This window comes from Myotis brandtii, unplaced genomic scaffold, assembly GCF_000412655.1.
Source record: "Myotis brandtii unplaced genomic scaffold, ASM41265v1 scaffold351, whole genome shotgun sequence".
NCBI classification, from domain to species: Eukaryota; Metazoa; Chordata; class Mammalia; order Chiroptera; family Vespertilionidae; genus Myotis; species Myotis brandtii.
Genome location: NW_005363502.1, coordinates 2,142,254 through 2,155,048, shown reverse-complemented (window position 1 = coordinate 2,155,048; position 12,795 = coordinate 2,142,254). Strand labels below are relative to the sequence as shown.

Genomic DNA, 12,795 nt, shown 5'->3' with positions numbered 1-12,795 from the left:
GAATGGCGTTTACAATTCCAAATTTACAAACATGAGAGAAATTAGGAATACTGTAGTTATCAAAGGAAACAGGTCTAATGAAATAACTGCTACAAAACCATATGCAACTCCAACCAGAAAAAGACGATTCAAATTTAATGAATGCTTTTAATATTAATTACAGAATTCTTAACAATACATTGGGAAAGCTCTCTTGGAGAATTCAGCTTACTGTTTAACAGTTTCTGACTAATTTTATTAACCTGTACATCTGAGAGGATCAACCCCCTCTGGGTTTAATTAGAAGAAAATTCAATTTAAATCTAAATGTCAACAGTGGTTACTAATTATGGCAGGGCCCTGGACGGGGCAGCAAGTCTGTAATCAGGCAGTTCCCTAGTAACAATTAACACTTTCTTTTTGAGTTATGAGTGCGCTAGGATATTTTAAAATAAATACAATTCAGCATGGGACATTGCTAATATCATGAGCCCCTACTGCTAGGTACAGACATGCAGAAGAGGATGCCAAATTAAATTACAGAGATTTCTCAAACATATAGCTGAATAATAAGCAGCTACAAAACTAGGTCAGGGTTGGAAAGCTAGAGCTGAACGCCCCTCCCCCAACATGCAAAATAAATATACCCACTATCTCTGAATAGAAATCATTCTTTTGTTATGCCCTTTGTCAAGAATACATTATTGCAAAATGATATTTATTTCCACAATCTTCACAGCTGTGAGCACGACTGAATTAATCTTTCTAGAACTGATTTCATTTGCAATTTCATGATTATGATTATAAAATGTAAATTTATTACTTTATTAAAAAAGAAATGATTATAAAAGACATAGATTTCTTTTAAAAAAAGACAGTTATCTGTTGGTTTGCTTTGCTTGATACTAATGAAATAAATAGCTGACTAACCCTGAAATAAAAACAAACAGTATGAAAATGATTGAAAAAATGTGAAATGAAAACTAAAAAAACAATTAAAAAAGTCAACTATTTTAATGTAACACAGTGACTATGTGGCTCAAAGAAGTACCAGGCCATGCAAATTTGTTCATGAGAAGGCCAGGCTTTAATGGTTTAGTCATTGGAGATTTTTCTATAGCTGCCATTCTTTAAATGTTAGCATTAAAGGTAATACAGAAAATACTTGGGTACTAGTAATCTTTTTTCTTTTTCCTCAGCTTCAGTTTTATGCTCTTAAAAGATAATCTCTCTAGAAGGCCATTCTCAGACTGTTTAATATTAATGACCTAAATAACAAATTAGTTTAAAGAAATCCATATTTATAAGACTTCAATTTTTAGTGGAACTCAGTCACTAAAATGGTCTCCTCTTCTTGGAATATATTGCTTCTTGTCATCAATATTTAAGTCCCTACTGTGTGCAGAGAACTACTGATGCCAGGGAATACACAGGAATTTAAAGACAGGCACTGCTGGTTTCAATTATTGCAGGTTAAAGTAATAAAGCTGGGGCTCCTTTTGCAATAACCAGGGCAAAATAAACCATTTACTTTATGCACTAACTTTATTGACACAACTCACTTTACCCCCAAAACTAGAGCAACCCATTTTTAAAAGATATCAATTTAATTGTCCCCATTTAAATAGAGACAAACACAATGAATATACACTGTGTTATATATAATCTAGTGTCAAATGTCTATTTCCAGAAAGACCACTGATGATAACTATGGATCAACTAAGTAATAAATGCCAATAAATGCTTCCATAAGCAATTATGCTCCTAATAGAAGCAATCGCACCTTTAAATAAATATTAACACGTAAAACTGCTATTTATCATGTCAACTCAATCAGCAGAGACCATGTGTCCACACCAGGACTGCAGCGGGTAGCTTTCTGCGTTTGCTCCCACTCACAAAGCAAACGCAAGCACTGTCACAAGGCATTTATTGTGTCCAATTGGATCCAAACTAGCTGCAGAGGGAAAGGCCATTTAAAGCTTATGTGACAAAATAAGCTCTGTTTGTATGAATAAATTATTTTTTACTGTGTGATTCCTGTCCATTTGCTTTACCTGCCTAAGATTCCGAGTTTTCAATAACATATCTCTACGGATGACTTTTATAGCTTTGTGGAGTGTGAGTCTGGCAGAGCTCTCGGTTCATTCTCCCAATCCAAATATTATCCATCACCTCCTCTAGCGTGAAGGTTAATAACTCTTGGCTGAAGATGTCTATATTGCTTCTTTACTGTTCACAGCCATCGACACTTCCACCGGGAAGAGAGGCTGCCTTCCTCCTTGAAGAATCTGCACTTCACCTCTGGGAGGCATGCTGCCTCCACCAGGCTGCTACCCAGCACAGCGTGCCTGCTTCCACCAGCAGGGATGGGGCGGGTGTCTTACATTCTGCACAGAAACCCTTAGTGGGCTGCAATGCACTTATGCTGCTTGGCATTGTCATGTTGCTTAGGAATCCGGGTTTTTTTTAAAATATATTTTTTATTGATTGAGATATTACATATGTGTCCTTATCCCCACGTTACCCCCTATCCCCCCGCTCATGCCCTCACCCCCCTGTTGTCTGTGTCCATTGGTTAGGCCTATATGCTTGCATATAAGTCCTTTGGTTCATCTCTCCCCCTTACCCCCACCCTTGTTTAAATGCCTATGAAAATTGTGCCTTGATTTTGTTTTTCCTCTTTTTCTCTCCCTTTCCTTCCCTTCCCTTCCTCCCTCCCTCCCTTCCTGCCTCCTTCCCTCTCTCTCCCTCCCTCCCCTTCCTTTCTTCCTTCTTTTCTTCTTTTAAATAGCATTGTGCATCCAAACAGATTTTTACTAATTCCTTCAGCTTTCTCAATTATCTTTCAAATGCCATGTTTAAGTGAATTTTGAAGACACTATGCCTATGTAAATTGTACCTTGATTTTCTCCTCCCTCTCCCCTCCCTTTCTTCCTTCCCTCTTCTCCTTGCTCTCTTTTGAAAATAGCATCATGCATTACAGAGACTTTCACTGACTCCTTCAGCTTTCTCCACTACCTTTCAAAATGCTACCTGAGGCACTGTATCATCCCCAAAGGGAGACAGGATAACAAGTGTGTCTTGCTGGTTAATTGTACAGCTTGGATGTCTGTTTTGAACTAGTAGTGAATGACTTTGCTAAGGATACCTCTGAGATACTTTTCATGTAAATTCCATTATTAGACACCTGTTAGGTGATGTACATCTCAGAAAAAAACACACGTGTTCTTTAAGACAAAGTAAAATGAATAAATAAGAACAAGGAAACTAAATACATGATAGACAATAAGACATGTTTCTTTTACTCCCATTTTAAACTGTAATTTACCAGGTAATATTATTCTGAATATTATATTATGAACTCGGAGCAGGTGTCTACAGCTATTTTCCTACACTTTTAAATGTTCACTCTTTCTCCCTTCTTAACTGAAGCTTTAGTTAAGATCTCTTGATAACAAAGCGGAAGTTCTGAAACCACAGCTCAATAATAAGGTGAATGGAAAAACAGTTGGTTTCCATCTCTCTCAACTGCTTACCTTTATGTGTTCAGTCAAAGAGAGAAAGAGAGAGTGTGTGCTCTCCCTGTGCCCAAAACCGCAATGGCGAGCCATCAGCACCAAGCGCTGTTTTGCACTCCCTGCTGTCAGAAAGTTTTTACTTTGCAAATCTTAAGAAAAAAACTAAGTTTTATTTTCATGGAGGGCCATATGTTTCAAGCAGAGACTGAGTGGATTTGGGTCACACTGTTCAAGAAAATATTTTCAACCATTTTAAAACGGTACAGTTTTAAGGAAAGCAAGCTTTGTTTTACACCTGATCGCCTATTACGATAATGTCACAGAGAAGCCATTTCTCAGAGGAGCAGGCTTGGTCTTTGTGTGGACAAGGGCCGGGTGAGAAAACAGAGAAGCCATTTCTCAGAGGAGCAGGCTTGGTCTTTGAGAAAACAAAATGCCCTTTGGCCAAAAAGGGGGTGCCACTGGCAACAGGCGGTCAGGAAGGTTGTGGGCAATTGCTCCTCGTGTTCCTCCCCGCAACCCTTTGCCCTGGCAGTTGAGTTTAGCCATTCCGAAGGGACTTCATGTTCCATTTTAGGATCAGGAAGATTCTAGAATTTTCCAAAGTGGGTTCCACAGCATGAAAGTGTGTTATAGGCTTAAATAGGTTAAAGAAGTTAGGACATGCCAGGTTACACAAAGGCCAACGAGCTTCTTTATAGCAGGATTTCCCCAGGGTCTGTGCCCCGCAAAAGGATTCTAAGTCCACACACTCCAGGTGCTTTTCCAGCTCCTCGCTTGGTCAGGTGGCCCTGCAGGAACTCAGGGCGGCTGAGGGAGTCCAGGACCTACTGGGGATGGAGGCTGACTCGGCTTTCCCACGGGGAGTTTAGCATCCGTGGGCCGGAAGTTCCACCTTTCCCCTGATTTTACTCAGATGCTTATAGTTAATGCCTCTCTCGGGGTATTCAAAATTCAATTGCTTTCTTTAATAGTCAAAACGTAAACATTATAGAATGTGTCCTAAAAGGGAGAGATAACTACATTATCTAGAAAAAAAGATATAAAATATATTAACAACCACAGGATTCTCCAGGGTTTAAATGTACATGGTTAGATAAGATATCTGGTAGCTTTCAGCATAAAGCCAGGTTATTAACAAACAACTAAGTAGAACAAAAAAACACACCAAAAAACTACAACCCTGATCTTATGGAAATAATTATAGAGCCTTTAATGTCCCACGAGGCACAGAGGGAACAAGAACGCAGCAGAGGACGGGCAGATAATGGAAACAGACAGAAGTAGGACAGGCATTCTCCTTCTCACACAGCAGACGCAAACTACTGTGGAAAGTTGAAGAGAATACAAAAATGATTGCCAAACCAAAAATGAAATTTTAATCCGTGTCTCAGTTGAAAATGTTTCTATGTAAAATAAGAAAAAAACTGTGATTTAATTGGATTGCTCCTGTCTTTTCATGTAGGTACACAACTGTTTAGATAAACTAATGTGTGTGTATATATGTATGTGTGTGCATCTAACTACAGGAAAAATGAAATGAGGGTATATACATAACATGTGTGTTTTCCTGCTTTGGAATTGTTATGGATTATTCTTTTACTCAATGGACAGTGTATTTAAGGTCCTACAATTTGGTTACATAATGCTTATGTGACCTTGCTATGCAAACTATTCTTCACTTAATGAACCTTGGCTCTATCTTTGCAATGGATCATATTTCTCTACAAGTGTCAACATTAAACAGATACACTTAAAAAACAACTGCATGGCACATAGTAGGTACTCCGTTTGTAAGATGACTAAATAATGAGTGAATGCACATCTTGCCTATGAGGTTGTTTTTGCCCTTAGCTCAGGAGATAGTGCTAAGAATTTTAGGAAGTTGCTTCAAGGACTAGCCTTTAAGAGCCACAACTTTGTTTCATAAACTATGGGCTTCCACTCAAATGTTCATTTATAGGAAAGGACACACTGGTTTTGTTTATTTGTTTGTTATGTTTTTGTTTTTAATGTTAAAGCCATTGGCCCATGGAGTCGTTCAAGGATCTTCACAATTGGTACCACCCCATTTCCTAATCCCCTTTCCTTGTATTTCATTGGGACAAGCTGATCTATTTGTCATTCCAAGACTTCCCACCTCCTGGGTAAGACCTGTGCTGTTCCTTCCTGTAGAGAATGCTTTTCTTTCTCCTCTCTGCCTGTCGGGAACCTACTCTATTTTCTAGGCCCAGCTCGGAGTCAATGTTTTCACATAGCTTCCACGCCACGCCCACAGCTACGATGCATACATATCTGTTAAATTAATACAATCGAGTATTTGAGATATTGTTCCTGTCAAAGCCATCAAATGCCAAGTACTTATATGGAAAGGCATCAACTAATTGCATCATCAGACATCTTAGGATTTTTTTATATGTTTCATCTGAAAAGATTACCATATCCTTCATGAAGCAAGCATAGTAAGGTTAAATATAAACTACATACTACAGACTTTTGATAATTTTCAACTTTACTTAAAGTATCACACTTTACTGAAAGATGCATCTGTAGGAAATCGTTTAGGTAATACTAATTATTCTTATGTACAGAGGAAGTGTTTTTTTTTTATTAAAAGAGTAAACTAATAAACTAATTTCTTTGAACAAATGTAACAACAGAAAATGTATCTAAAACTTTCTAACAGGAACAATTCATTGTCTGTTAAAACAATATCCTATGAAGTTAAAGTGCTCTCGTGTGTACTAGCTCCTGATGGAGGGCTGGCAGTTCAAGAGAGAGAAATACTGTGTAAGATTCCTTGGTAGCTAATAAACATACGGCTGTTGTCCCTGAAAACACTGCCATCTGTTGTCAGAAAAGAAAGGTCACTTCTGAAATTTTGCCGGGCAACAGGATTTCTACAAGTGCAGAAAAACATATCTGAGACAGTTTCTTCACAGAGCAGGACAGAAAGGTCCCTATGGGAACTATAATTTCAGAGACATTCAAAGTCCAAGAATATATTGGTTTTCTCCACTAGTGAAAAAATTCTCTAGAACAAGATGATTCTGTTATAGGCAGCTCTTAATAATTACCATATATGGCCTATATGATTTTCATTTTTAAAAAAATATATGCAAAGAGCCAAAAGCATGATTAAAATTCTAACCATCACACCTGGGTTCATACTATCTTTTTCTTTTTTTTCAATATATTGATGAGAGAGAATCATTGATCAGCTGCCTCCTGCATGTCTCCCACTGGGGATTGAGCCCGCAACCCAGGCATGTGCCTGGACCTGGAATTGAACTATGACCTGCTGGTTCATAGGTCAACACTCAACCACTGAGCCATACCACCCAGGCAATACTAGCTTTTTCTTAATTTTTCCTCAAAATTTTCATTATATTTTATTAGGTGATAAATGCTACAATATTCCCCTGGATCTACTATTTTAGAAAAAAAAGAAGAGAAATCCCCCAAATCATCATCTAGTCCAGTGGTTCTCAACCTTCCTAATGTCGCGACCCTTTAATACAGTTCCTCATGTTGTGGTGACCCCCAATTTCATTGTTACAAATTGAATATAATTAAAGCATAGTGATTAATCACAAAAACAATATGTAATTATATATGTGTTTTCTGATGGTCTTAGGCGACCCCTGTGAAAGGGTCATTTGACCCCCAAAGGGGTCACGACCCACAGGTTGAGAACCACTTATTCTAGTTATTCTGTGTGTAACAAATTTTTAAAGTCTAGCTGTAATGTGTTATTTTCTGTTACAAGTAATTCATATCTGCTAAGAAGGGATCATTACAGAAGCTGTGAGTCACTTATCCACCCTCTGAAGTCTCACCATTTTTAATTAGGAAATTCAAGTTGCACCCCAGATTAAATGGAGAAGGTGTTCATGAGCCATCATTATGTCAATTTAGATTCTCTAAGTTAGACTGAATATTTTACCTATGACTTAGAAACTCTAATGATACAGTGAAACAGAATTAAACCCAAGTTTAGTAAGTTTTGCGAATTTCATTGGAATGTACCCCATCCTTAAATTTAGCCATTTTCATTTCAGTCACCCACAATTATCTCACTAATGAAGGGGGAGGATCAATGTAGAAAATCCAACAAAAGGCCCCTACACCAGTATGGTGCGATGGCTTTACACACAGTCCTTTAGCCCACACAACTGCCTGAGCTGGCTTTCTAGACCTCCTTTCCAAAAGAAGAAAGAAGTTATGCATCTGCCCTAATGTCACACAGCCAGCGACAGCAAAGTCAAGATTCAAACCCTTGACACTGTTTCCTAGTGTGGATGGTGATTGATTTGCTTTTTCTTAAACTATTTCTGCTTCTTGAAATACAGCAAGTGGAATCACCTAAGATGTCTAGTGGGGAGCAGATCACCAGCATGGGATTTTAAAATGATGACCAATGATTAGTGAAGTAGAAATATAAACAGGTGAGCAATCAGGGTTAGGTGTGAAATGCTAGTAGGCCTGAATATTGCATGCGGTGGCCTTGACTGTTGATTCATTTTGCCTAGAGGGGCGCTGCCATGAGATGTGACAGCAAAGCCCAGCTTGCTGTGGGGAATGAAATTGAGACCTTGACTACTTCTAGGAGGAGGGGAAAGGTGAAAAGCATCTATGAAAAGCACACACACACCATTCCCAAATGGCTGGAAACTAGCTACTATTATGAGCTCAAACTCCTGTCACTGACGGTTATGTTTAAATTATGAAAATCTCAGTGGTGCATGGCTTCCTCCATGCAATTTTTTGAAGTTCACACTAATGATGTCGAGCAAACCTGCTTTGAGATCTCATCTTGCTGAGAAATGGAAGGCCTTTGTGAAAACCTTTGAGCCCACAGCTTAGCTCCTGTGTGTTCACTGCATCTTATACGATTTTGAGAATAATTTATGAATCTGGTTCAGTTAATGCCCTACCTATGCCTATAACTGTGATAATCCATAACCTTAGAAATAATGGTATGAATCCTTCAGATTCTCATGAACTGTGAAACTACCTGAATAGACTGCTTGTACTAAAAACCATTTAGAGGTATGCTATGACTCTGGTTTTCAATATTTGAGAATCATGTAACAGATTTTTTTTTATATTATGTGTCTCACCAAGTCAGCCCATTCATTTTAAAGTTGGAGAAACCCACTGAATGAGGTTAAGGGACTTGCTCACAGTCCCACCACCATTTAGTCATAGGACTCATCATTGAATATATTCCAAATAAAGGATCTTAATATTTTTTTTATAGGTGAGAAGTTCTGACTGCCATAATGCCAGTCACACTACTGCTAAACACCAACACACCTAGCTTCTCTGAATCTTACTTTCCTCACCCATAAAATGGGAATCATATTGAATCCAACATGGAGTGTGTTGTGCCCAATAAGTGGGTTGTTCTCCGTGAAATAAAGTAGCACATCCCTGTTGAGGGCCATTTTGTTGGTCACAGAGCTTGGGCTTGAAAAAAAATAAAATGAGATGTGTTTGAACTCACTAAACTCTTACTTCCAGCTATGTTATTGAGAAATCAGAGAGCATTCCAAGTTGTACATATAAAGACAAGAGTTTATGGTTCTCGCTCTAATCAAGACCATATTTAAGATCATCACAGGTAATGAAAAGAATAAGCAATCCTATATAATAAAAGCCTAATATGCTAGGTATCCGGTCAACCGGTCATCCGTTCAACCAATCAAAGCGTAATATGCTAATGAATGCTAAGGTCACTCAACCGCTTGCTATGACCTACACTGACCACCAGGGGGCAGACGCTCCAACTAGTAGATTAGCTTGCTGCTGGGGTCTGGCCAATTGGGACTGAGCAAGAAAGGCCAGACATGCCCTGGAGCTCTCCCACAGTCCCTCCCTAGCTGGCCAACCTCCCACGTCACTCCCCTGCCCTGATCATGCACCAGTGGGGTCCCTCATGCACCAGTGGGGGCCCTCTCACAATCCAGGACCCCTTGGGGGATGTCAGAGAGCCAGTTTCGGCCAAATCCCACAGGCCAGGCCAAGGGACCCCACTGGTGCACAAATTCGTGCACCGGGCCCCTAGTAATAACAGAAAAAGAATAAAAGGAAGAAACAGCTGTCTGGGACCTGCTTGAGAGTATTTTTTCCTGCACTTGCTCCTCCCTTACCTCTGAGGGCAAGGCTGAAACCTCTTCTTTGTCATTTCGAAGAAGTTAACACAGCGCCTGACATATGAGAGGCTCCTTGATATTAAGAGATGAACCCGTCTGGGTAGTTATCTTTTGTGTTTAGCTCAGAAACAACAATGTTTTAAAGCATTCTGAACATTTTGGATGTAAATACTTATAAAACAAACTATATAATCATCACTTTATTAAAAAGCTTACTTAACTTAGTGGGGTTTTTTTTCATTGATAAATCAGAATGTTTATTGGAGCATAAATTACGGTAATCTGCCATAAAATGATGCTATTCTCAGGGGCTACTCAGTTTGTGCCTGGTGGTGTATAAATGACCACAAACCTTTATGATTCCTCAACTCCTACAAATGGGTTTGTTTTTTTAAAGTTCTTCAGGGTCCTACATTCCTATCAGGTTGCCACGTTTTTGTGGTCAGCTATAGGCCTGACACTAGTAACTCAAAGCCCGCCTCATAATTTGCTGTTTTTAAATGCAGTGGTCTAGGGAGGCTTATCTCCAACCCAGCTGGTCTGTGTATAGAACATGAGTTTCAGATAACCTGGATTAGACCTCTTCTGGCTGCTACTTTTTGAAAACTAACTTCTGTATATTTGGTTTTATTCTCCTCCCCCCAAAACATGTCTAAGCTCAAATAAAATCGGGGTGTTATTATCTCATACAATCTAGAGAAACAACCACATGGCCAAAGATCCATTTTGTTTTCCAAGTAAAGAATATTAAAATGGATACAAATTCCAAAACAAGTGAAGTTTGTCCAAGTTTTCAATGAATAGGACTTAAAGATAGCAAAGTGTTTTTTTTAATATCAACTGTTAGCAGAAAATGATAGTAGCCATTGAAATTCCTTGTTATTTTAAGGAAGTTCTAGCAACAGACTTCTACCATTCTGATACTGCACAGACACAAGGATTGTATTCTAGCTTCATATTTTTTGACATAAGAAGATACTCAGTGGAAAAAAAGTTTAAGCAATACAATTTTTATATTTTTAAAAAATTAATAAGTACATGATAGAGTAGGAACTATACTTGACCTGGACTCCAAGGACCAGGCCCCAGCCCTGATGGCACCTAGCTTGCAGCTTTGGGCAAGTCACCCAGTATTATGTGTAAGTTTTGCATTCTGGCCAGAAGATCTTAAAGTCTTCTCCCAGGATGCATCTACCTGATGCCAGTAATTCTATGCTCTCTCTCAAGTAAGATTTAATTGCAATATATTTGTATATGTGTAAGGGGGGTTATCAAGAAAGAGAAGAAATAGTGAGTTTTTCTACAAATTCACCAGCTATGTATTTCATTTAATTTGTTAGATGTTCCTTAATGACCAGGCACAGGATCTTCATGGCTCCATCCCAGTCCACCTCTCTAGCCTCCTCTGCAACTATTCTAACTCTATAAATGTTGCTACATTTTAAACACACCAATTTGATTGCTTTTGCCAATGAATATCCAATACAATTCCCCATGCCTTTGCTGATGCTGTCCTTCTGCCCTCTTCCCCATGGCTCTCAATCTGCCTGTTCTTCTTCAAGGCTCAGCTCAGATGTCATCTTCTCAGCACCAGTCAGGCTCTCTCTTCCTCAGGCAGGACTATGTGCTTTCCCCTCATGCTTTATACTCATCATTACTGCACTTGATGGGGGGTAGTTTCCATCTCATGTTCATAGGACTCCCTCCCCCAGTAGAACAACTCTTCAAGGACAGAGATCTTTATCCAACTTTACCTCTAGGACTAATGGAGTTCCAAGCATGGAGTTGGTGATCAAAAATGTTGACTGAATAAAATTAAATCGGTTGTGACAGATGTGGCACATGAGACACTCAGGAACGTGACTCTATGAAGGTGTAAATTTCAAGAGTGAAAAAAATGAGACACAAGGTTACATACTCAATCTTCACTCATTCAAGGCATCAATGAGTTCTAGATTTGTTTCAATTAATTTTACTTATTTATACAGTCATTCATTCAACACGTTAAATTACCCCACATTAATAATATTGAAAGTGCACAATATCTGTATATACTTTCAATCTGTCTTTTTTCTAGCATAGTCCACAGTTCTACATCATTTTGATGGCTTATGTTAACATGCTGCTGGCATCTTAGAGGGCATGGTTTTAGTGATCAGCAAAGCCATGGACCAACAGGAAAGCCTGAGAGGCACATGTAAGAAAAGCAACAGAAGCATGAAATTCAGGAAGCCATGAATAGAAGTACCTCACTTTTTTCAAAAGTAGCTATAAAAGGAGAGGGGTTAAAATGCAACCGGTCACTTTTCCAGCCTACACGTGTATGCACTGCACAGTGCAGGCTATAGATTCTGCAAGGTCTTCCTTTAATCTGATAAACGAGCTATTTTCCTTTGGCAATCTGGGTTTGGATAAGAAAGCTTACAAGATCTAGAATCCACTATTATTGTCAGCTCTATAAGCCTGTAACCCTTGGACACTGAGAAATGCGATTAACAGCACTTGCCATTTGAGTGACATTCAGATACCATGTACTGAATGGAGTGATCCTATCATTTCACTGCTCAAAGTTTCAAGTTGCCAGAAAGAAATACATTTCACTTAAGTTCCAATCTTGAACAAATGTTAGTTATCTGCCTCCCTTGTCCCAAGAGCACCAAATACCTGGATGCAAAATTTCCATGAGAACATGGGGCAATTTAATACAGATACAGAATTACTGTAAAAACAAAACAAAAACCAATGCCCCTGTGATTAGGCCAGAAGGCATGAGAAGAGGGTAGGAAGGTGGGGGTGATAACTGCTGAAGGCTTCATGATCACCCCAATCCCACTGCTGATTCCCTCTCTGCACCGTTGCACTACTTCATTTGTGATCTCACAGTGAAAACTACACCCCTTAAAGAAACAGACTGGGTGAAGGCTAAAACGAAATGCTTCTGGTTTTTGGTTCAATGTTAAAGTCTTGTCCAGATTGCCTAGTCCTAGGCCCTGGAACATAACTGGTGAGTAAACACTGGTGATCAGAATGCTCCAGATTTTTAATATAACATTATATACACATATATGCATGTATACATACATATTTTACATATGAACACAAAAAATTAATAGTACATAAAGTTATGTATACAGATA

General features: G+C 38.8%; 1 protein-coding gene across 3 annotated transcripts in view; it reads right to left on the bottom strand.

Moving 5' to 3' along the window:
• TOX (thymocyte selection-associated high mobility group box) overlaps nucleotides 1-12,795 on the bottom strand; it is a 310,502-nt gene that overhangs the window by 203,417 nt on the left and 94,290 nt on the right. Inside the window, exon 1 of one of the 3 annotated variants that reach the window (XM_014544103.1) lies at nucleotides 11,413-11,475. The exons of the other annotated variants lie outside the window; for them this stretch is intronic. Within the exon in view, the coding sequence (XP_014399589.1) occupies nucleotides 11,413-11,439 (27 nt within the window). The 5' untranslated portion in view covers nucleotides 11,440-11,475. Of the gene's footprint in view, nucleotides 1-11,412; nucleotides 11,476-12,795 lie in introns of those variants that run through there. 3 annotated transcript variants of the gene reach the window in all.